Source organism: Lissotriton vulgaris, unplaced genomic scaffold, assembly GCF_964263255.1.
Source record: "Lissotriton vulgaris unplaced genomic scaffold, aLisVul1.2 SCAFFOLD_1218, whole genome shotgun sequence".
Lineage (NCBI taxonomy): Eukaryota > Metazoa > Chordata > Amphibia > Caudata > Salamandridae > Lissotriton > Lissotriton vulgaris.
The window spans coordinates 65,041-91,080 of NW_028251336.1; the positions used below are offsets into that span (position 1 = coordinate 65,041).

General features: G+C 45.3%; 1 protein-coding gene across 1 annotated transcript in view; it reads left to right on the plus strand.

The window, feature by feature from the left end:
• Positions 1–26,040, plus strand: part of LOC147662944 (U3 small nucleolar RNA-associated protein NOL7-like) — a 103,372-nt gene that overhangs the window by 50,519 nt on the left and 26,813 nt on the right. Inside the window, exons 4-5 of the mRNA XM_086950777.1 lie at positions 1,783–1,904; positions 1,995–2,072. Coding sequence (XP_086806903.1) covers positions 1,783–1,904; positions 1,995–2,072 — 200 coding nt within the window. The remainder of the gene's footprint in view (positions 1–1,782; positions 1,905–1,994; positions 2,073–26,040) is intronic.

A 26,040-nucleotide genomic window follows, 5' to 3' on the forward strand; every position in this document is an offset into this window, starting at 1 on the left:
TTAAAAAACATGCATTACTTATGTTCTGTATTACTAAAATCTAAATTTTGGAAGCGCCATTATATCCTATTTGCACAGTTTGAAGCAGTCTACCTTATAATGTGTGTATTGCAAGAATAAATTAATGACTTACACTTTGACAGTGCTTTCTGTCACAGGCTGTTACCTCGTAGCACAAAAAATCCACAAGCCACTATTCCCCACTGCACCAACCACATTTAATTCTGTGGCTTTCTGGTTACACACGGACCTCTTCAGTGCATTAACTAATAGAGGTTTCCCAATGTACTACAGTGCATTTCCCATCGAGTAACAACTTTTAAAAATGTATTTTTCATTTAAGCTACCCGTTATTTTATATGTAGCTACCTGATGGTGAAAGACCTAAAAAGACTAGCAACTTTTTTTGGGGCTGATTTATGAGAGGCTTGAGCCACCGGACCAGCATTTTTTTATAAACCTGCGGCGCAATTGCCGCAATCGTATCTATGAGGCGACGCAACGTCACCCTGTGTGTCTGAATTGCCTCATGCATCTGGAGTAAGACAAAACAGCGCAAGTCGCTGCCTTCCCTTAGTCTGTCAAGTAGGAGTTCCCACGCAACACCCATGGATTTTGGCACTGCCTCAGATTTACAAAACCATGTAAACCTGGGGCAGCACCAAAAGCATTTTGCATCCCCCACAGCTCTGTGGTTGTTCCCTTCTTATAGGATGCATTGCTTTATCTCAGTTTTTTTAATCAAATTAGACTGTATCTGGAGACAGCCAGGGTTGTGCATGTTATGCTGTATTCCATTGAGTGAATTGAAGATTTGATTATTTTTTTATTGGGATTGCTATTATCCAAGGAAATAGTAACTCCGAACTGCAAAATGCGACGGTGCCCTGGCTCCGGGATCAGACTAAGTGGTTGGCAGATGAAAGGAACCTCCAGTTTATCCTAAGTTGTGAATTGGTATAGTACTTGCATTTATCAACTGATTGTCAGTCCCACACGTTGTACCATGGTCAGCACACAGCAATATGAATCTAGGAAGGTCCGCTGCACTCCCAAATGTAAACAATTGGTTAGAATGTGAGGTGAGTTCAAAAGTTTTTTGAGGGTAAGGGTTCTTAAGGTGATCACCTCCTGTCCGAGAGGCGCTGTAAAACTGAATTGCGAAGATACCTTACAGGTGTAAGGGGAAACATTTGAGCACGCCTGAAGGCAGAGGAGTTTGTAGGGATTAAACATGTTTTCATTTCAGGCTACAGACCCCCTGAAGAAGAGACTTGGTGGCTCAAAATGCATCAGGGTGAACACTATACTGATGCCAATGTTCGACATATAGTCTATTTGGAATTAACGCTTTGTATACAAAGACTATTGTTTTGGATTTCGTTTCTTTGAAATTATGAAGAACATAAGAATAAGGAGTACAAAGTGAATTAAACTTTGTTTTTCGAATTCAGATTACATGATTGGTTAATCCCTGCAAACTCCTTTGCCTTCAGGCGTGCTGAAATGTTTCCCCTTACACCTGTAAGGTATCTTCGCAATTCAGTACACAGCAATAGTATTATCCAATGAAGTATGTTCGATTTTGGTAATTGTGCAATTGAAACAATAAATGTGTGCTGACTACATTTGCTTACGTTGCACTTGCTACACCTACGTTTAACTTTCTGAGAGGCCTGTTTACTCTTAGCAATCGCCATTACCTCAAACTACTATTAATTTGATTTTGCTTCTGAATAATCATATGTATTTTATTTTGTGTTCCACGTTTACCCTTGTTAGGGTTAAGAAAAACTATAAAGCAATGCGATTGAAGGACCAGGGTCAGAGCAGCTTACAGCAACAAACTGCCAAAGACTTTGTACGAAATCGCCTGTATGGACCAGGCAGTAATAGAACTACCGGTAACTCAAATTATGTAGTTAATATTTCTTCTCACTTTCACCTTCCAAAGGTTTACTATAAAGCTTAGTTTTGTTCTCTTTCTTTTCCAGTTAACCAGTTTTTCTCACTGGCAAACAAGAAAGGTGCCCTCAAAAAACCTGCAGTTCAGTTTGTTAATAATGCATGGGGTAAGTTGTGAATTTGAGTTCTCACATTTAGAAGAAGCTTTAGGTCTTTTTTTTGTTTGGTTAAAACTTTCTTTATTGAATTTTACACATATCCAGTGATAGCAGTATGTTATGTTATGTTATGTTAATATGAGGTTTATATAGCGCGCGGCTACTCAGGCAGAGTGTCCCGGCGCTGTGCAGATCTGTAGAGAGACGTAGAGCAGAAAACAGGCGCACTAGAGGCTGAAAAGCCAGGTCTTTAGGCCTTTCCTGAAGGACAGAAGGTTGTCAGTTTTCCTCAACGAGAGGGGGAGCTTGTTCCACAGCTGCGGGGCACAGGCTCTGTAGGAGCGACCTCCAATACATGAATGCTTTACAGATGGAACGACAGCAAGGGCTTGTGTGGCTGAACGACGCGATCTGGTAGGATGGTAGAACTGAACATGTTTCCTGAGGTAAGCTGCACCGGTACCGTGTAAGGACTTAAAGGTCAAGGTCAAAGTCTTGAAGATGATACGTTTCCTTACCGGAAGCCAGTGGAGTGCCTCAAGGAGGGACGAGGTATGAGATCTGCGGCTTAATCCGAAAATGTCCCTTGCAGCGGAGTTTTGGACAGACTGTAAGCGAGATAGGAGGTATTCTGGGAGCCCTAAATAGAGCACATTGGCATAGTCAAGCCTGGATCCAATCATTGCTTGAACAGTGATTCTCCTGTGAGCCTGAGACAATAGAGGAAGAAATTTCCTAAGTATACATAGTAGGCCAAAGCATTGGCCGACTAAAGCAAGGATCTGGGGTTTGAAGGTAAGACCATTGTCAAGTTTGACACCCAGGTTTTTAGCGACCGCAGTAGGAGAGGAAGGAGGATGCATATCTGCCGGCCACCAAGATTTCCGTTGAGTATCAGGAGAGCAGCCAAAAAATATAATTTCAGACTTGTCTGAATTACATTTAAGCTGGTTCAACTGAAACCAGGAAAAGACTGCCTCTAAGCAACTTTTAATAGTCACCCGCGAAATCAGAGTTCTTGTCACAGGTAAAAAGCAGCTGCGTATCGTCCGCATAGGACACGATACGCGCGCCAAAGGTCTCCACTAGTTCAGCCAAGGGGGAGAGGTAAACGTTAAATAAAGTGGGACTAAGAACTGATCCCTGTGGCACTCCCACATCAAGAGATGGAACTGTTGCTGAAAAAGGGGGTGACCTGATCAATTGTTGGCGTTCGGAGAGAAAGGACTTAAGCCAATTGAGCACCGTCCCTCTAATCCCGATCTCCTGAAGTCTAGAAAGGAGCCGGTTGTGAGGGACGGTGTCAAAGGCCGCTGAGAGGTCTAATAGTACCAGCATTGCCTTTCCTCCGCGATCAGTCACTCCCTTTATGGTCTCCGTTACCTCCAGTAATGCTGTTTCTGTACTGAGGTTAGAGCGGAAGCCTGACTGCGTCTGATGGAGAATGTCATGGGCCTCTAAGAATTGTGACAAGGTGGAATGTACATGCTTTTCGGCGAGTTTGGCGAGGGCAGGAAGCAGAGATATAGGCCTGTAATTAGAGTGCTCCAACGGGTTCAAGTTAGATTTTTTTATGAGAGGGATGACATGAGCCTTTTTCCAGGCCTTTGGGACCTCACCCGAGATAAAGGAGGCATTAAGGAGAGGATTAATCAGAGAATTGAGAACGGGGGCCATTTTTGAGAGGATTTTGGCGGGGCAAGGATCTGAGGGGGAGCCCGATGTCAGTTTTAGCAACAGGTCAAGCGAGGCCTCCAACGACAGGGGAGGAAAATCAGACAGAATATGGGTGCCCTGAGATGTGTTCAAAGTAAAGAAAGAGGGAACAGGATCGATGGCGGGGGCAACAGGCGGAAAAGATGCCTGGATGTTCAGAATTTTATTGTAAAAAAAGCTAGCCAACTTATTGACCCAGAGTTCCGAGGGAGAGAATTTGGGGTTTAGAGCAAGGGGGGAGGTGAATTCCCTAACGATATTAAATATTTCCTTGCTGATGTTACAGGCTGAGTCAATTCTTTTAGCGAAAAAAGCCTTTTTCGCTAATGTCATTTCTTTGTGATAGGCCTTAATAAGATTTTTAAACCTTATTTTTAACAGGACATCATAATTTTTGCGCCATAACCGTTCAGCTTTCTTGCAATTTTTCCTAGTCTCATGAAGTTCGGTGGTAAACCAGGGGGCTGAGATACGTTGGGACTTTGAGGATCTGGTAGGCATGGGTGCCAATTCATCAAAACGTTGAACGAGCCAGGACTGAAAGCTAGAGAGGTCCTGTTCAAGGTTACCAGTCCGTGGGCATGGATACAGTGCTAAGGACTTCTCCAGCATGTCAGTGGTGACACGATGGAAAGGTCGAAATGCCTTCGATTGAGTGCTATTTTCTGTGCAGGAGACTTTAGAGGGACCCACAATATCAAAATTTAATAGGAGGTGGTCTGACAATATCACCGGAAGTGGTGGATAGGGTTGAATAGACAGAGAAGAAAAAACTTGGTCTAACAGATGACCTTTGTTATGTGTAGCTGCAAAGAAATACGGTAGAAGATTAAACATGCTAGTGGTGTCATTTAATTTAACAGAGTCACTGGACTCCGGTTCGTCCATGTGGATATTAAAATCTCCAAGAAGAAGAAGATGCTTATATTTTGTTGCAAGAGGGGATAAGGTTTGGTGAAGTTTATCACAAAATGGGCCCAGGTGGCCTGGTGGGCGATAGACTAAAAGGCCAGCACAGGAATGCTGCGGGGAGAAAGATAGGCAGAAGCCTAATAAATCAACCCCCGGAATGTTGTCGATTTCAAGTACAGAGCAGGTGTAACGTTTGTCTACTATCATTGCCACTCCTCCACCTCTACCCAGTTCTCGGTCTTTCCTGACTATATAATAGTTAGGGGGAAGGGCAATAGCGATATCAGGACTGGAGGAGTCGCCTAACCATGTCTCCGTAAGAAAAAGACATGACGGCTTTTGTTCTGAAAGTAGGTTGAAAAGGTCTAGAGCATGCTTACAGAGAGATCGAGTGTTTAGAAGCATGCATGGATACACGGGGGCCTTCACAGAAGTCTCTTTACATTTAGTACATTTGAAAGCTTCTCCCTCCGTGTTTACAAAGAAGCTAGTGCAGTAAACAGTGTCTAACTTGTGAGGAAGCAATATCAAAGCATCTCAGAAGCTGGTAAAAGTTGCTATCTTGCCTAAACGGATCATATGAAGTACTTTACTCAGAATCCCCCTCCCCTAAACCCATCAAGTTTCACAATGACAAAAGAAAAAGGAAACCTAAAGAACAAAGGTGTAAATACAAAATTAGGGGGCATGGAGGGAAGAGATGAAGCACCCCTATGCTGGCAGGGCAGGCTGTCACTGGCAGGCCCATGAAGAGATAGGGCACTAAGGGTCTCCAAGTAAAATGGAATTTTTGTAAATCGGCCTAAAAAATGTCTGACATTCGTTCCATTGTTGGGGCCTACCATAAACGAGCATGCCATTGCATCCATGCTGGAGCCTCTTTCATTTCTGAGCCTCAGCTACTGCCATTTAGCTTACCCCGGGCATAACCACATTATTGCTTTGTCTACTTTAGTTTGGCACCTTAAGGCGTCATCTCTCTGACCTAATAATGCAAAACGTAAGGTATCAGGAACTTTGATTTGCGGGATCTCAAACCAAAAACAGTCCCACAGACAGTCCCACCCAATGTGGCAAAAGGAACGCAGTAGTAGGCTAGAGGTACCGGTCATAGAGTAACATGTATTGTGCATCCCTCATTCCTAAAGAGTGGTTGCATTTCGGAATGTCCCTCCAGTGTCCCCTCCATACTACACCAGGAATGTGCCCACCACCCCCGGGAGTCTGTTTACACAAGGCTACATGTCGCAGTTGCGGGTTGCGAAGATTGGCGATCAGTAAGGAGTATAAAAAGGAGATAGTTCCCCTAGATGGTCCCACTGTTTTAGTGAAGTGTTCAATTGAGGTGAGCTCTTTCGAGGAGGCCTGTCTAACATCTGGGTGGAGTGCCCAGTGTTTCAGTTGTGTATAACGGTAATGCTCTGAATCTGAAAGGTTGAAGTCTCGCTGACCGCGTTCGAAGGTTAAAATGTCCCAATTATAAAATAGATCGGAGAGAGTAACAAAACCACATCGAAAGAGCCAGGCTTCATGGCTGTGGGAAATGTCGATCATAATGAATCGGTGTAAGAGGGAAGGGGAAGGTGGTCCACCCTGCAGTTTTATTCACTGTGTCCCAAATCCTGAGGGTCGTTCTCGTGGGGCGGTCTAATAGGTATTTGGAAAGCAGTCCACTTTTGGTTTCCTTAGAGCATCCCAAATGCCTCTACGCATTGTGGCTCTGTCCATGTGTAACTAGTGTTTATTCGATTCACATAACCATTCAGAGTTAACCCGTAGCTGTGTCGCTTTATAATAAAGTTAAAAGTCCGGTAGAGCTAGTCCACCGGCGTCATTTGGTAGTCAGAGCAGTTTAAATGGCAAGCGGGCTCTATGGTTTTGCCAAATAAAGTGTGTGATTAGTGTTACGCAGAGTCTGTAGGAAATCTCTGTCTAGCTCAGTAGGCAGGCCTCGGAAAAGGCATAATACCCTTGGCAAGACAGTTATCCTAATAGCATGGATACGTCCAAGCCAAGAGATAATAGGTGACCACCATTTGAGGTCTGCTTTCAGTTGCTGTAGAAGTGGCAGATAACTGCCACTATACAAACCTTACAGCCTGGGGGTGATTTTAATGCTGAGATAAGTAATTTCTCATTTAGCCCATTGGAAAGAGGTGGAGACCACTGTCCTAAGTAACATCAGGTTGAGAAGAAAGGACTTTGATTAATTCAGAAGCCCGCCACGTTCTTATATCAGCGTACTTCATCTTGGAGGGAGGTTAGTGGGGACTGGGGGGAGGGGGGGTAGGTAGTGTTAAAAGCACACCATCTGCAAATAACGAAATGCTATGATCTACGGAGCCTAAAGTGAGGCCTTTGATGGATTGTGTTGAACGTATCATGGCCACTAGGGGCTTGATACTGTGGGCAAATAAAAGTGGTAAAGTTGGTGCACCCCTCCCTCCCCAGATGAAAGAGCTTTGAGTTTACCCCACTAATCAGAACTCTAGACCACAGAGTTTTGTAACTAGCTCGGATCATTGCTATGAAGGAGTCCCAGAACACAAAGCTCTTCAGTATGTGAAATAAAAAGGCCCAGTCCACTCGGTCGAATGCCTTCTCGGCGTCGAGACCTAATAAAACCAGGGGTATCTGTTTATTGGTAGCTTTTACGTTTCGTTGAAGCACCCACCTCACATTGTCATGCGTTTGCCTACCCTTAATTAACCCAGACTGATCTTGGTGGATCAGGTCAGGCATCATATTGGCCAGTCTCAAGGCCAGAATTTTTCAGTAGAGTTTGGCATCCATATTAGGCAGAGCGAGGGGACTTTATGAACCACTGGAACAGGGGTCCTTTCCCGACTTCAGGATGACGGATATAAGTGCTTTGCTAATAGAGGGTGTAACTGTCCCGGCCTCAGCTATGTGATTAAACAGAGAAGTGAAGCACTAAGTGAGAACTGAATGTCTTATTCAATTGAGCTGTAAGACCGCCTAGTCCAGGTGATTTATGAAGTTTCACGGATGTAATTGCTTTCTAGACCTCTTCTTCATTAATGGGCTCACCTAATATCCCATTTTAGGGGTGGGGGGGGTAGTCCATATAAGCTCCATGCCCTTGAGGTAGTCTAGTTGTGTTGGAGTGTGGACTAGGGCAGCTATCTAAAGCCTTTTGTAAAAGTTGCAGAAGATTTGGACTTTCACTGCATTGGAGTTCTCTAGTTTGCCCGAATCTCAAAGCATATCTCCAATGTATTCTCTTTATCAATTGGCCCTATGTTTCCTTCCTGAGTGCAAACCCACCTTATTGCCCTGCTCATATGAGGTATGCTTGAGGCATAGGAGCGTGACTTCCACCCTATTAGTATAAATGGCATTTAATTTTCCCCATAGTACAGTGAATTTCGCTATTAGGCTAAGGTCGGGCCGCTTGGTGAGTTTCCTCCAGCTGTTGTAACTCTGTTTCAAGTGCCAGACAATCTGCAGCTCTTTGTTAAGTATTGAGACTAGGGCAATGCATTTCCCTCTCGGAACTGCCTTTAATGTGTCCCAGTTGTTATGGAGAGTAGTATTGCGGGGGTCCTTTTCCCTAATGGTTTTCTGCAGATCATCCCTAAAGAGGCGATCTCTTGTCAGGTAGTGAGCGAGTGAGGAAAAAAACATTGGCGGTCCCTTGGTGGCTGATCCCCACCCTGTCCAGCATCACTGACAAAGGTGCATGGTCTGTAATGGAAATGGGGTGAATTTAGGCTACCTTCAGGTCGTGGCTTAGGTCTTGACTAGTAAATACATAATCTAATCGGGAATAGGTATGGTGCGTGTGTGTGAGAAGAAGATGGTGGGGGAATTGCTATCATCTTCAAGAGAGATTTTTCCTGCAATTGGGAAGATCTTGACTTTCCCAATTGCGAAGCTGGTCTGTTTAAACTCACTCTCTCTCCTCAATTCACATTAACGGGCACCCTGATTTACCGTCCACCAGGCTCTGCTAGCAGCTGGGCTGCCGCATTCCCTGATCTTATCTCACCGTTCTTAGTACAGTCTACCAATTTTACGATTCTTGGTGATTTAAATATTCACTTCAACTCGTCCTCTTGTGCTATTGCTAAACGTCTCCGACAGGATCTTGAAGCATTAGATTTACATCTTCACAATTCCGACCCTACCCATAAGGCCGGCAATCTTTTAGATCCCATCTTTTCTAATCTAACTGGCATCTCCTATCTTTCTTCTACTCCTGTGCTTTGGTCTGATCATTTTATTGTTAATTTTGCTGTCAAAATGTCTGTGGCTGGTTCCCTTAGGCCCGACCTTCCTCACAAAGCCAGTAGAAACTGGAAACGTCTTGATTTGAATAAATTAAACTCTCTTCTTATCAACTCCAAACCTACGGTCCCCAAGATTACTATCAAAGAGCTCCCTACTGTTACATCATGGCTAACCACCGCCCTGGATTCTTGTCTTCCGACTCAAAATAACAAAGCTCAAATTCATCATCCCCCCGCTCCCTGGTTTAACGACTCCCTCCGGGCTGAAAAATCCAACTGTAAAAAATTGGAGCGCATATGGCGTTCCAACTATGACCCTTCCCATAAAACTAAATACAAGTCCGCCCTCAAAACTTATCATGCGGCCTGTGATACCGCCAGAGCTGACTTTGCGAACAGCACCATTCTTACAGCGCAAAATAGACCTAAAGCCCTGTTCAAAATAGTCAAGGAGCTCTCGGGTGCCTCGTCGGTTCCTAAGGATCCCTGTCTAGACACTGTTCAGTGTAATGCCTTAGCCAATTTTTTTCTTGCAAAAATTGACAAGATTTATGCCATTTTTAATTCTACTCCTGCCTCCCCCACCCACTCTGCTCAACACCTATGTAACTTTCCACCTGATATCATCCCCGGTCCATTGCCCACTTTCTCCCCACTTCTTGCTTGGGATCCTATTTCCCCTGCGCTTCTTAATAAGTATCTTCAAGATATCAAATCTGGCTCCCCCCTGGACCCCATGCCCCCGCAAGTTTTGCGCTCTCTGGACCCAGCTTCCCTCCACATTATTTTAGATGTCTTGAATGCTTCTTTGACAGAAGCATTGGTTCCAAACGAATGGAAACACGCAATGGTGGTCCCACTGTTAAAAAAGGCAAATGCAGACCCAAACAACCCCTCCAACTTTCGCCCTATTTCTTTGCTCCCTTGCTTCTCCAAGATTTTGGAGAAACATGTTAATTCTTTGCTTAACTCTTTTGTTGAATCTTCCAATTTTCTTCATGGTTCTCAATCCGGGTTTCGTGCGGGTTTTTCCACGGAAACCACCCTCCTTGGCGTGTCAGAGACCATCAGACGCCAAGTGGATAATGGGGAGACAGTGGTACTCATTCTGCTTGATTTGAGTGCCGCCTTCGACACCGTCTCCCACTCCATCTTATTGTCCACATTGGAGGAGGTTGGCGTTGGTGGTCCCGCCCTGGCCTGGATTGCTAATTTTCTTTCTGACCGCACGTTCCAAGTCTTTTCCTCTACTTCTGTCTCTTCTATTCTTCCCTCCACTCACGGTGTTCCCCAAGGGTCTATTCTTAGTCCCCTTTTCTTTAACCTGTATGTGAGGCCGCTTGCTTTTTTAGCGGAACAGGCGGGCCTCACAATCTACTCGTATGCTGATGACACTCAAGTCATCTACTCCCTTTCCACCAATAAAAACCTCCCCTCGTCTTCTCTTCAATCCGGGCTGAAACAAATATCGGATTGGATGTTGAAGCACAAGCTAAAATTAAATGGGGACAAGACAGAACTTCTCCTGTTTGGCCCAGACACTTCACTCTGGGGCCCACACCATTGGCCATCGGAGATGGGTCCTCTACCCACTCCATCAGAGTCTGCCCGCAATCTTGGGGTTCTTTTTGATAACCAGCTAACCTTCAAGCAACACGTTGTTAAAGTCTCCGCCACCTGTACCACCATCATCAGGTGGCTGAGAAAAATCACGTGGATGCTGCCTGCGGACACCTTGAGGACCGTAGTCCAGGCTCTTGTCATCTCCCGCCTGGACTATGGGAACATCCTTCTCTTGGGCGCCACCAAGGAGGTTACCAGGAGGTACCAGGTGGTGCAGAATATGGCAGTTCGCCTTATCTGTCACCTTCCTGCTAGATCCTCGGTTACTCCACATATGCGGAAATTGCACTGGTTGCGTATTGAGAACAGGGTTAAGTTTAAGGCTCTCTGCTATATGCACAAAATCATGGCTGGTAAGGCCCCTCACTATCTGTCTGCCCTAGTGCAGCAATATATTCCCCCCCGGACACTCAGGTCTTCCACGCAGAATAAGTTCATGATTCCACGCACCAACAGAGCCAAAATGGGTGGACGCTCGTTCTCCCTGCTGGCCCCTTCCTTATGGAACGCCCTACCTCAACTGTTGCGTTCAGAATTCTGCTTCCTTACTTTCCGCAAGGGAATTAAAACCTGGCTTTTCAACACTTAACCCTATGGTTTATTATTTCTCCCACTTTCTCTTGCCGTTTAGTTTGCCTTAGCGCCGGGAAACCTCCGGGTAGCTGCGCGCTTAATAAATGTAATTATAAATAAATAAATAAATAAGAAGGTATAGTCACATAAGATGGGGTGCAGCGCCCTCCATGCATCCACCAGTCCCAAATATTTAATTATCTGAGTGTTTTGTGAAAGCTTCCCATGGGTGACCTGTGCAGGTGTGTACTATCCATTCCTGAATTCAAGGTGAGGTTAAAATCTCCCATCAAGACGATCTCTGCGAAACCTACCATTAAGGATAATCCCGCTTGTACAAATTGGACTTGGTTGGAGTTCTGATGTAAATAGAGGCAAAGGTGCACATTCTGCCTCTAATTCGCCCCTCACCAAGACAATTCTGCCCTCCTCGTCTGTTATGTAACCCAGTGGTTAAAATTTAAGGGAGGAGTATGACATAAATGCCATGCCATTATGTTTAGATTCAGCTTAGGATTTTTACATCATGGGGCAGACTTTTTGCTTCAATCTGTGGTCTTCTTCTCGTTTGAATGCGTCATGCCACTACGTCATAATGTTGATCCAGAAGATATTTCCACAGTCTGTGGTGCTTAGCTGATGAATTTAGGCCCATAATATTCGATGTAAGTGTTCTGATCACCATAGTGTTGATAGTTTCCTGACTGGTCTGCCAAGTGTTTTCTTAAGAAACTTCCCTTCAAATCCTCTCTAGTGTCCTGTGGTCTCTACCCCTCCATGCTCCCACTCTCCCTAAAAATTGCCATTCATGCACCCAAATTAATAAAAACAAAATCCAATACCCTTAACCGGTGGGACAGCAGGTCCAAAATTGCAAACATCATGTAGATGGTAATCTATCACAGTAGGAGAATAGGTCCGAAACCGCTAGTGCAGCTTTAGTGCAACATATTTAGTGAAGGCATTATGCAAAAATTCTAAAGAAAAAACCTGAATATAACGGCTTTTGCTTTGTGCTGGTCATCTGTCCATACCTCTGCAGTGTCTGTCCCTCTTCCTATGAGGGGACCATCCTCGAAAGAAGCCCAGCATCGCCCAGGTCTCATAGAGTCAGCTACCTGCCATCTGTGGTACTGTAAAGCCACTAAGAGGAAGGCAGTCTCAAAATGCGAAGGGTAAATCACAGGCTCAACATTTTCTGTGGGAGCAGGGCTAACGTTGGGTAAGCAGGGGCCCTTATGTTGAGTCACCAGTGCTGCCTTGTAGGGTCCTGGGGTCATCCTCAGATGCTGGAGTCTTCAAGGGGGAAGGTGGGAGGGGGGGAATATGAATGTCCAGAAGAGTCCTCGCTCCAGTTAGTTCCATGACATGGTGTGGTTTGTTGTGCAAGTCAAAGGACAGTATGAAGGGGTAGGTCCAGCAATCTGTGTTGCCTCTTCTCAGTTTATCAGTCACAGGACGGATCTGCTGACGTCGCGCCAACATTGGTGGAGGGACATCTTGAAAGAGACAGCAAGTTGAAATGAGATTGTGTCCGTCTTCCAGGCATCTTGTAGGATTGCCTCCTTGACTTTAAAGGAGTGTAGCTTAGCGGGAACATCTCTTGTGTGCCTCATCCCACCAGGCATCTGTGGGCCCACACAATGGACCCTTGCCCATTTAACTTTAAGTGGTGCACCTCTGAGTAGCTCTGATAATAAGCCTGTTACAAAAGCTTCGAAGTCAGGGCCCTCCGCTCCCTCTTCCAGTCCCTGGATTTGTATGTTTTTGCATTGCAATCTGTTGTCAAGATCTTCGCACTTCAGCAGAGACACCTGCAGTTGGGAACGTCTAGAGTGAGTGAAGTCATTCATCTGGCCGCCGTGACGTTGCAGGTCCAGCGTTTTCGTATCAAGATCCACTTCCCAGGTGCCCACAGAGTCTACATTCTGTTTTGGAGAGGTAAGGTTACTGTTGAGGTCAGATTTAAGAGCCTCCAGAGATGAAGCTGGTCCGCTTAAGATCTTCTCAGAGTTCCCGTTTGAATTCTAGCAGAGAAGCAATCAAGTCTTTTTTAATGACACATGGTGTCACCATTGGTGGCACAGTTGAAAAGTCTTGTGTCTCTGTTGGCGTGAAGTAGCTGGAAACTCTGTTGGCCTGTTGCGTCTTCTGAGGCATAAAGACAAAAGGTTCAGCCAGGTGATACAGCCCAGTAGTGAGGGTGAGAAGGAAGGGAGCGTCTACTGTATATGGTAGAAGGTTTCACCACACACTGGGATGGCCGTAAAAGAGCACCAACCATAGACACCCGCAGTAATCCTTTTTAGGTGGAGCCCGGCTGCAGGATGAGGCTGAGGATAACTGTCCGTGGGCCAAGCAAGCGCACAGTCTAGAGGATGATCACTCCTCTCTGCTACAAGGGGGCATTAATGAGTGCCCAATTCCCTGTAATTGGCCTTTCTTGTCTTGAAAAGGGGGAAGCTGTATCACAGAGCGGTGTGTCCACTATATTACTGTCCACTTCTCAAGCCATTGCAGAGGAGAGCCTGGCCATCAGGTTGTGTCATTTGATGAGTGGCCTGTGGGCACAGCAGCAGACCAGCTGGGTGGCTCATGAGTGTTCCGGTAGTACCCTGGAACCCCCACACCCGGAATTTAGTGTCTCACGAAACTCCAGCAAAGAGATTGGAACTTGGAAGATTAAACCTTATTCCCTCGTTGCATAGTACCTTCTGGCGAAGGGGCCAGGGAGGAGGCACAGCTTGTACTCCTGGGTCTGTTCCCCCTTACTCAGTCTGCTATAGTGGTCGTCAGGCCCTGTGGTATTGTCATGTTGCCTGGTACTGACATTCACACTGGTAGGGGTTGGCACTGTGGGGCCCATAGGACCCACTCCAATGTGTCGATCTGGTCTGGGAAGTTCCTTATTCTGCCTCTCGTGTTGGGCTGTCCAGCCCGCACGGCTTTCAGGGCTCCGGTCTCTGGGCCAGAAGTCACTTGAATGGGATGGGGATCCCGCAGACCACTGCAACAGCATCCAATCTGGGCCTCAACATCTATGATATTTTACAGGCGTTAGAACCTCTGGATTGGTAGGCCCCCGCGGAGGGGTTCGCAGGTGGCCAGGGCCGCCGCGCTTCAGTTACCAGGGTTTTCCAAGCCTCACCGACTCCCCTCTCAGGTTATTTCCCCTTCGGTGTGACAGATGGCCCCTCGTCGATCATCAAGGAGAGCTCATCGTCCAGGTGTCATGCTGCCATGCTGTCACCAGGGACTTGATTCGCATCAGCACGCCATCTAGCAGAATTCTGTCCTGGAATTCATCTCTGGTGTGCCGCTGTGATTCCCCTCACTGTCCGACTGCCTTTCTGGTGCAAATTAAGCTGTTCGATAGAACAATGCCTTAACTTCTAATGAGCAGCTGAGCTATCGTGGTTCACGTCGACTCGCCAATCTTGGCTGGCCACACCCCCCACTTTCTTGTTTAGTGTAGGTAGATTGTTTTCTAGAATATTGTTGTGGTTTGAACTTGGAAAACATTTCCAGATTTTATCAAATTGTGAAGAATGCGTAGCATTTTTGTGTAACACATGAAAATGTAATATTTCATGGATCTTCACATCTTCTGGGAATACAATGTTATCCAGTATTATGGTATCTTTCATAGATTCACATGCCTGAATCATTCCCCGTCATCGGGATGGGAGTCCCCGGTACATAACAAAAGTAATGTCTTACTAGACCTAAAAAGAAATAGGCCAAAGACCTCACATTAGTAACATATCCAGGTCCTTTTGTAATGAGGACCAAACTCTAGAGAACAACCAATCAGCTATCACCACCCTCTGGAACCTTCCTGGAAGGGGCTCTAGTCCCTCAGATTTTTTACCGCACGTCGGGTTATGGGAGTCTCCACTGAGCTCTGCTTAGTTTTTCCTTGTTACTGGATTTCCAATTACTTTTTCTTCAGAATTTCTTTGTCTGTGTGAAGTTCTCAATATCTTCATGGCAGATACTCCATACTCCTGCAGGAAGCACAGGGCCTTTTTAGGCCCTGTGCTTCCTGCGGTAAGAAGAGGCTTCATGTTGATGACCAACACAAAGACTGCCTCTACTGTCTTCACCCGGACCACTCCTCAAAGGACTGTAAGGTATGTCGTACCTTTTCTTCAAAGACCCTTAAAGACCGGTGGGGACGCCTTTTAATTTGGCTGCAGAGACTTAAAGACAAAGACCAAGCCTTGTCTTCTGAGGAGAGTGAGGGCTCCTCCAAGTCTTCAAGATCCTCACAAAAAAGGCCCAGATTAGGTTCTCCAGGACCTTCGTCGCAGCCCCCTCAAAAGAAGAGTCAGAAAAAGTCTTCAGAGACACACTTTTAGGCTTTACCAACAAAGGTTTCTCCACAGGAGGTTCTAAACGCCTTTAAAAAGTCTAGATCCACCTCATCGATGACTGCCTCATCGACGGTGGCTTCGACGGTGAGAAAATCCCCGTCTACAGCTGTGGGAGTAACCTCGTCGACGACGACTGTCTCTACCTCCTTGGCGTCCTCCGCATCGTCCACGTCGACGGCTGTTAAACCTTTATCATCGACGATAAAAATTAAGAAATCATAGTCGACGTCCAAGCCAGCGACGACGCTACGATCGACGACTAGCACGTCGACGCCTACGTCGACGAGGAGTGTTCCGTCGACGTCCACTCAGATGACGATGGCTCCGTCGACTGGAGCTTTGTCGACGTTACCTTCAGTTATGTCCGACGGTGCTTCACCGTTGAAGACTACACCGACGACGGGCTCGTCGACAACACCAGAGTCCAAAGTGGAAACTGCGTATGTCCATCTCAAAATAACAAAACACACGTTGACACCTGCCCTGACTTCCCCTAGCAGGGTCCAGCCATTACCTCTGCCTCACCTTTTGGAAGAGGAGGAAGATTCAGATGATGGCAGTATGTTCAGAGCTGCGACAAGTCCTTCTGAACTTCATGTCAACTACCAGGAGAGTTCGGACTATGACGAGCAAGAACCAGAAGACCAGACATATTATCCAGATGACAGCCATCTTCCCCAACCTCCCATGGTTTGTCCACCTGCGTCTTTGGTTTCTGACCTCCAATTTCTGATTACTGACTACAAGCAGAGATTTCCTACTTCTGCTACGTCTCTACTCCAGTTGTCTTTCCGCCGCCAAGGCCACAGGCTACACCTCTACCTCCACAGTCTGTGCCTGTCACACTACCACCTCCACCTTCTACGGATGATGATGAGGAGGATGATCAACAAGAAGGGGAGCTCCATGATTCCCAATCGACTCATGATCAGTGGGATGATTACGTTAACCCTTGTCCAGCGTCCTCGGTGCCTGCTCAAGCTGATGCGCCTCCTGAGGATATTGGGGGTTTTCATAATGTCTTGGAAAGGGCTGCACAGCATTTCCAGATTACCTTCTCACCAGCAGGATTGCTTCCTTTACGACTTTAAGGAACCTTTTAAAAAGTCTGTAAGAGCTGTGCCTATTATTGGTGAAGTAGTGTGGCTCACTGGTTAGAGGCGGCAGACCCGAGAGCAGAGGACGGCCCGGGACCAGGGTTCGATTCCCGGCGCGGCAGGTTTCTGGACCAGGGTCAGCGGACTCGATAATTCTCTCGCCTCGGTGCCCACTCTGATCAGCGATCACACTCGGCAACTCTGGGCATTAGCTTGCCTCATCTTCACTAACGGCCCCACCAGACCGCCGGGGATGCCTGGTCTCACCCTGGAGATACCCATTAAGGGACCATCTCTCAGGGAAGCCAGGAAGGGTTTCGCAGCGGTCGAAGCGCCTTGGGACCCTACGGGTAAGTAGTGCGCTATATAAATGCCTATACATTATAGACTACATCTGGGATCAGGGTGTTAAAATCATGCACAATCCATCTTCGGTTCCCCCAGTGTTACCTCGTCTAGACAAAAAATGACAGATCTCCGGACACCGCTCCAGCCTGCCTTACCGGACATCCCAAGCCTGATTCCGTCATCACTCAGGGTGCTCAGCGATAGTCTAAAAACCCTTCTGCTCCGCTGTCCGCTCCTCCAGACAAGGAAGGCAGACGACTTGATAATATTGGAGAAAAAAATGTCTTCCATGACTGCATTGACCGTGCAAGCGTCTAATTTCTTAGTGTTATTAGGGCGCTACAACAGGCAGATGTGGGCGCACATTGCTCCATACTTGGGGGCCTTGCCGGACGACTCGAAGAAAGAATCAAAGAAGATATTGCTGGAGGGCGAACGTTCGGCTTCCGAGGTCATCAATTGTGCAATGGATATCTCCTCTACTGGTTTCCGCCAACTTGCTGGCGCTGCTGTACTACGACGCCAAGGTTGGTTGAAGGCGACTGCATTCCTGCCGGAAGTCCAGACAAAGATTCTGGATATGCCCTACGATGGTCAGCTTCTTTTTGGCATGCATATTGATGAAGCTCTTCAGGGCATAAAAAAGGATACCGACACGGCTAGGGCTTTGGGTACCCTTCAATTTAAAAGCCCTCCTTTTCGTGGCTCAAGGGGTAGAGGGCAATCTTCCACTAGAGGAGACTACCAACAATAATCGGTCTTCCTATTCCTCCTCCAACCAACAATTTCGGCCACAATTCCAACAACATCAACAACAACAATCCTCTTCCACTAAGACCTCCTTTCGAGGAAAGGAAGGATGACAGAAGGACGCTGCTCGGCAGCAATGACTTTTCTCTACCGCCGGTTTCCATTTCTTCTCCACCCTCCAAAGTAGGAAGAAGGATTTCCCATTTCTTACACAATTGGAAACAGATAACAATGGACCGTTGGGTTCCTCAACTGGTACAATTTGGACATTCGCTGGAGTTCATTCAAAATCCTCCCCAGACCCCTCCTCGACCTATGCTTCACAAAAATCTACGCCTTTTACTTCTGGAACTTTCACTCATGCTCCAGAAGGGAGCTATAGAAAAGGTTCCTTTTCGTCAACGGGGGAAGGGTTTTTACTCCCGATTTTCCTGGTGCGCAAAAAGGAGAAGAAATGGAGACCAATCCTAGACTTGAGAAGTCTCAACAAGTTCTTAAAGAAGTTGCCGTTTTGCATGGTTACCATCAAAGAAGTGCTGCAACTTCCCAACTCCAACGACTACATGGTGTCTTTGGATCTTCAAGATGCCTATTTTCATATCCCTCTCCACAGGAATCACAAAAAGTTTCTGAGGTTTGCCGTGGCAGGCAGACATTACCAATTCTGAGTCCTGCCCTTCGGACTCAAGTCAGCTTCACGCATCTTTACGAAATGCCTTTCTCCAGTGGCTGCATACCTCCGGCAACAACGTCCTCAAGTCTTTCCCTATCTCGACGACTGGCTCGTCAAGGCACCTTCTCTAGACTGTGCGACTAGGTCTTCCGACCCCTGTATACAGCTTTTCCATCGCCTGGGACTCCGTATCAAGAGCGACGGAATGATGTCATCCTGTATTCTGCTGGATCCTTACTGTCGCCTCCACATGCGCCCTCTCCAAGAAGCACTGTCGACTTAATGGATTCAATCGAAGGATCCTTCGACGATGTCGTTCAGGTGACCCCTCAGATGGTCACTTCTCTTCAGTGGTGGACTCGTCCACGGAATCTTTCTCAAGGCCTGCCCTTCTTGCTCCAAGCATCGCCACAGATCATCACAACAGATGCGTCCCTGGAGGGTTGGGGAGCTTTCCTCCAAGAACTCCGAATCAGCGGAAAGTGGTCTCCTTCCGAACGTAAGCTTCACATAAACCTCCTCGAGCTGCGAGCTGTCTATCTGGCTCTCCTGGCGTTCCTTCCCAGGATCAAAGATTCTCTAGTGCTTGTCCGGAGAGACAATACTACGACAATGCACTACTTGAACAAGCAGGGAGGTACTTGTTCACTACCACTCTCTCATGAATCTCAAAAGATCTGGAACTGGTTACTTCATCACAACATTTCCCTTTGAGCGGAATATGTTCCAGGAACAGACAATGTACTGGCCAGTTCACTAAGCAGGCAACAGACAACATGTCACGAATGGGAGTTGAACCAGCGGACTTTCGATCGCATATTCTACCAATGGGGCACCCCTCTCTTGGACCTATTTGCTACCAAGCAGAACGCCAAATGCCAAAACTTCGCTAGCTGGCATCCCCATCAGGGATCTCTGGGGGAATGCATTTTCGATCGCATGGTTCAACGTCTATAAATACGCTTTTGCACCGATTCCCAGGGTCCTCAGTAAGTTGAAGTCCGAACCCTGCATGCTAATCCTGATAGCTCCAGCGTGGCTGCGCCAGCATTGGTCACGGAACTTCATCTTCTCTCCTTGGAACCGCCGATCTCTTTGAACTGTTTCCCTCTCTCCTCACAATGAACCGGGAACAAGTCCAAAATCCGGATCCAGCATCTCTCAAATTATCGGTTAGGCTCCTGAGTTCCGAGAGGTCCATGGCCTAGACATCCCTCCGGACTGCAGGGCAGTTCTGGCTCGGGCTCGAGCCGACAGATAAAACATATTCCTTAAAATGGAAGAGGTTCTGCATCTGGTGTAAGTCGGCAAAAATACACCCTCTTTCGTCTTCTCCAGAACAAATATTGCCTTACTTTCGCCATCTGGCGACGTCCGGTCTTGCTCACGCCTCTATTAAAGTTCACCTGACAGCAATATCCAGTTTCAGGAGATCTTCTGAAGGCCCTTCTCTTTGGTCTAGTAGATTGATTAAACAATTTCTCAAAGGCCTATTCAAGACTTTTCCTCCCGTAAAGTCTCTGCCTCCAACTTGGCAACTCAACACAGTTCTTGCTGAGTTTATGAAACACCCTTTTGAGCCGATACACAGAGCTGATCTCAAATATCTTTCTTGGAAGACGGCACTCCTTCTAGCCCTTACCTCTGCTAGGCTAGTAAGTGAGCTTCATGCATTTTCAGTTCAAGACCCTTTTCTTCAGTTCAAACATGACAGGGTTATACTGCGAACTAATCCTAAGTTTGTATCCAAAGTCCCGTCAGACTTTCACCTAAATGAGCCTATAGTCTTACGAACCTTTTTTCCAAATCCTCAAACAGCAGCGGAAAGAGCTCTACATTCACTGGATCTTAAATGCTGCCTTAAATTTTACTTTGACAGGATAAAAGCGTTCCGCAAATCCAACCAACTCTTTGTGGCTTTTTGGTCTAACTAGGAAAGGTTTTCCACTCGCTAAACAAAGTATTTCTCTGTGGATTTCAGGAGCTATTACTTTCTGTCACCAGCAAGCGGGCCAACCCTTGCACTCCACAGTTCATGCCCATTCCACGAGGCCAGTCTCTACATCCATGGCACTCTTAGCAGGTGTACCTATCACGGACATTTGCAGAGCGGCAACATGGAGGACGCAGCACACATTTACCAAGCACTACTGCTTGGATACAGAACTCATGAAAGATGCTGCAGTGGGACAGGCAGTGTTACGTCATCTATTTCAATAGAGGTGAGCCTTCTTTTCATCCCACCATCCTTTTTGTTCATACGCACATTTCTCCACTGTGTTTTCGCTGATTGCAGTATTGATATTTGCTATTTTCACATTGATATGTTCTCATCTGCTGAATTCTGTGCCATTCGAAATGTGATTGTCATTGCATGCTACTCTGATTCAGGCATGTGAATCTATGAAAGATACCCGAATACTGGATAAGAAATGCGTTGCTTACCTGTAACTGCAGTTATCCAGTATTGGTATCTTTCATAGATTCACATGCAACCCACCCACCTCCCCTGGAAGGGCTCGCCTGGTTCTCTCCGTGATACCTCTAATTAGCACTGTGCCTACGAAATTCTGAGGGACTAGAGCTCCTTCCAGGAAGTTTCCAGAGGGTGGTGATAGCTGATTGGTTGTTCTCTAGAATTTGGTCCTCATTACAAAAGGACCTGGATATGTTACTAATGTGAGACCTTTGGCCTATCTCTTTTTATGTCTAGTGAGACAATACTTTTGTTATGTACCGGGGACTACCATCCCGATGACGGGGAATGATTCAGGCATGTGAATCTAGGAACGATACCAATACTGGATAACTGCAGTTACAGGTAAGTAACGCATTTCTTAAGTTGGTGCTAAATTGTTCATTCTACTGAAATGTTCAATCCTTGAAATACATTTTTCGTTTTTCGACAAATGTTTCTGACTTTAAGAGCAATGTCAAACAGCCAAGAGTGTGCAGCTTGTGCACCTCATTATGAGAAGTAAGCATAGGAATCCGTAACAGTTACTCTGTAAAAGTCACCATGTTACTGAGGGGGGGAAATATTTTTTCTCCTCTTCTCCACCATGTGTTGAATCGAAGGGCAATCCTTAAAGAGGGTTTGCCTTGAAGCAATTACATCTCTGCCAGTTCCCTCCTTGATTTCCCTATAGGACGGCGTTGACGACATGCCATGTGGCAGTCCCTGAGACCCGCACCTATAGTTATTAGCAGGGCAAAGAAGACTGACTGCATAGGTAAAAAGGCCATGCCAGAAAGATTCATTCCGGAACAAGCCCTGCAGGTATTGCTTTTTTCGACCTTGGGTTTAAGAATGATAGTACCTGTGAATAGGAAGCACTCCTGGGTGGCCTACATCAGGAAACCATAGTCCAAGGAGGGGGCAAAAATATTGATGCACAGAGGATGCAAGAAGGATTTTCTAGAACTGCCCTCTCTTCGAAAACATAATACGTGGGCAAATCACTCTTGCCTAGAAGAACAACTGTACAAGTAAATCCTGCAATAGAATATTGATGCTTTTCACTAACCTATCTCTAGAAGGGTGTGAAAATACAAATGGAGAGGCAGCTTCCTTTGGCCACATGGCTATGGCTAAAAAGGTAAGCCAAAACTGCTAAACGAAAGTCTTTTCCTTTCACCGCACAAAACGGCATGATGCTTAGGGAGACTAATGAAAAATCAAAGGTCCGGTTTTGCAAAGGGTGAGATGACCCTCTGGTTTTTGGCTTTTTAAACTCCAGAGTAAACCACAATTCCCAAGCAAATACAAGAATATGCTACTAACCTAGTTGATTAAACTCTTCCCTGTGAAAGAACCCCTGCTGCAGATTTGCGCAGCTGCATGAACCAATTACACCCCTTTTGTCCCATTGCGTAATTTATCGGTAATAAGTTTGAAACCATTGAAATTTCTAAGATAGAGAGTTATCCCAACCCTTTACTGATCCCACAACTCTGTATGACTTCTCTGTATTATTTTGACTCATCACTTTATTAATAGTGAAAAGTGTTCTAGGTGCTAAACCTATATGATTACATTAGTATTTCATTCTTCTATAATAGCCATGTATTATCTGACAGCAAGCCAATCTCGGACTCATATGTGCATTTCCCTAAAGTGGAAGGGATGTACAAAAGAGACATAAGTCTTGGAAACATGGTCTTATTATCTTTTTGTATTGGAATAACTCCTGCATTACTATCTTCTGTTAATGAATTCAGGAGCGTTAGGTTCTAGACATTCCTTTCTTATAGTTGTATACCCTAAAGCAAACATCGTAAATTGAGCACTTGGCTATATATTGGCAAGTTAACTAGTAACTGTGCATGGATATACTTATTGTAGTTGATAGCTGAATTTCCCTCTTGACAACCTCTTTTATGGTACCAAAATCCTGTTACCTGAATCAGTTGAGGACCGAGCGGCTTGTAAACATGTTGGTTGTGATTACATAGATCATTCCACATTTTTACTTCTGTGCCCTTAATTGACTGTAAACCTATTCAATTTCAGTGAAGTGTAATCTGTAAAGTGGAGAAGTACATTTTGGAGAATGGAAGAGTGATAGCAGGTCATAATTGAAAGGTGCAGATGGCCTGATGGATGGAGTGATGGCTGAGGAGGCTCCAGCCACCTTGTGTGCAAGTGCTGAGAGGACGATACAGGGAGCCCTAACTGTTTGACAAACCTATTTACGTAATGCTGACTGCTTAGGATCACATTTCTTGCTATATGACTTACTTCAGTTAAAAAGGAATTCCTCAATGACAGACACTAAGTTTTTGTTATCCTATAGAAACGGCATATGAACAAACAGAAAACAATATGATTGACAATATAAACGCACTGAACCATAACAACGGTCCTTCGCCATGGGATTCGCTCTGTTAGGAAATTCCTTAAAACAGTCCTACTTTATTTAAAGATGTTTTTGGCTACTCACATCAACATTTGGGGGTAGGAGGGTTGACTTAATTCGGCACCTAGGGTTATCTATCTTTTTATACCTTCTTCTGAAGAAAAGTTGTTCATTCTCCCTGACAGTTCCTGGTGGTGTTACACCTCCCAGTTGTGTTTGGCCACTACGCTTCACTTATTGATAAATACCAAGCTTGAAGAGGTAAAATGTCAAGTAAAGATTACCACGATGCTTGAGAGATTTGTGTTCCTGACTCTCACTCCATTGAGGATGGTGGGAATTGTCAGATGTCGTCACAAAGGAGGCTGAGGAGTATAGAAGCGGTTCTCCTCAAAGGAAAAAAGGGATACATTGAACTCCGGGAATCATCTGCAGTGTCCTCTTCTGCTTTGGAAAGTACAGGTGTTCATTCAATACTCTTCTTCTCAAACTATGCTATTTCTGTCATTTCTGGAGGTTTGTGGGCAGTAATTTATCACCATTGGCACTCCCAATCCTGGTCCACTTTGAGGTGCTTGATATGGAGATGAAGGAGTTTGACATCAAAGTATTCCTGTACATCAACTTTGAGGGATTCGGAGACTGCAGAGTCAACGTTAAGGGACTCTCCCAGAGTATCTACCTATTCGACAAACCTGGGTCAAAGTCCATGTATAAGACCTGGAAGAGGATTGTCCCAGGTTCTGCACCTCCTCTAGACACTGAGGAGCTAACGGTCACCATTCTGTGTCTGATAAACCGTGTGATCCTCTTGGTCAACCTCCGCTGTATTCTGACGTCCCATTCTGTCCTAGGATATCTTGTGGCTTTTTGAGAGCTCTCTAACAGAGCTGTGAGAAAGTTTAATCTGAAAACTACAACAACTAAGGACAGCACTTAAATTATTTTTGAGACCATTCAAACAAAACATTAAACTCTGCCTGTGGTTCAGCTTGTTCTCTATCTCTTGTAGCCTCCAATGGATATTTGTGTTAATTCTTTCCCTGTTTGAGCTGTTTAACATCACTTGTAAAATAAGTTTTAATCGGCTGAATTCCAAGTTCTTGAAGGAGGGGATGCCTCCAGATTCCTTGGTGGCAGCCGCGGTGAATAAGAAATATAATGCACCTGGCTGGACTTCCTTTAACCCACCATAGAAAGAGCGCCGGAAAAGAGATTGTTGAGAAAAAAGTATGCCAGATTTTGTCTGGTATAGTGAACGGTTTTAGTTCCTCTGCCATTTGAGTTATGATCATTCTCTCTGGAATTCAATGAGTCTTGCTACAAAGATAGGCTATGGAATAAAAGGGGAAGTCGCCAATCCTGTTAATATCCGTAAGGAAGTTAGACAGGGGTGCATTCTGGCCCCGTTTCTCTTATCTATATTAACAGTATTGATGAACGGCTTCAACTCCTTGGTAATGATTCCCCTAGAGTAGCGGATAGATCGGTACCAATCTTGCTATACGCGGATGATGATGTTCTTTTCACTCTAGCCCCAGCTAGCCTCCAAGTGCTTATTAATTCCTTTTGTTATTTCATGGAAGGAATAGACATGTAAATTAATCAGAGCAAGACATTTACCATGCCATGCATTAGTTTAAAAAAAAGGGAGATCCTACCCCTTTTATTTAAGGAGAGAAAGAATTATAAGCACAAAGCATTTTTATTATCTTGAACTTAACATTTCAGACAATGGGGATTCTAGTGCTACCAATATGGTCCGTAAAAACCAGGCCATTTTCAGATTTGCCGCTAAGCTCGGGTCTAAGTGTATTCCGGACATGATAGCATTGTTCAATGCCAAGACAATTTCCGCAGCAATTTATGGGCCAGGTATCTGGAGCTTAAGGGACAATACAATCTTGTAAATCCAAGAAGACAGATTTTTAAGAAGGTTGTTCGCAGTCCCAAACTCACGCTCCAGTAGCACCATTCATTTAGAACTTGGCTTACTGCTCAAAGCGCGCTATTAGACGTGAGACTGTTTTTGCTTTGGCAATCAGTCTGGACAGATAATGCAGCCACATTGACCCTGAGCATTATAAAGAATTGCATGTCGCTTGATCAAGCACATAAGATTCCATGGCTGTCTGAAATTAAAAAGGCCCTGCAAATCATAGCGGACAATAACAAGAGCCTGAGGGAGTATCAAAGGGACATAGCACAGATCACGAAGATTGCTTTGAAACGACTGGTCAAGGATAATGTGGGAAAATAACAAGAAGGGGGGTGCGAGATTCAGCTGACAGTTGCATGGGTTCATAACACACATTATAGGTTTTTATTGATCAGATTTCGTTTTTCAATCTTTCGCCTTTAGCATTTCCAAACGGCTCTAAGTGGGCTCATAAGGATTTCAAGTGCCCCTGTGATAACGTAACCCCTCAATCCACACTGCACGCATTTATTGTTTGTAAATTTTATTATGAAGGTAGGAAAAAGTACCTAAGACCCCTTCTTTAAGTAAAAGTCTGCGTTCATACAAAGCAGCTTATCAAATTTTGATGGAATTGGAAGATATAAAAATCAGTTTTGCCCTGGCATTCTTTCTTGCCTAAGTGATCAAAACTAGGAAATCACTTGTGGTCCCAGGATAATTAATGGTACCCCTTTTTTTTTTTTTAAGTTTCAAGAAGAATTTTATTGATCATAAAATAAGGCATCAATACAGAATGAGGAAAGGGAAATAAGGGAAGGGGAAAACAAAGAAAAAATAAACAAGATATACTTTGCAAGAAAATTAAATAACAAAGAC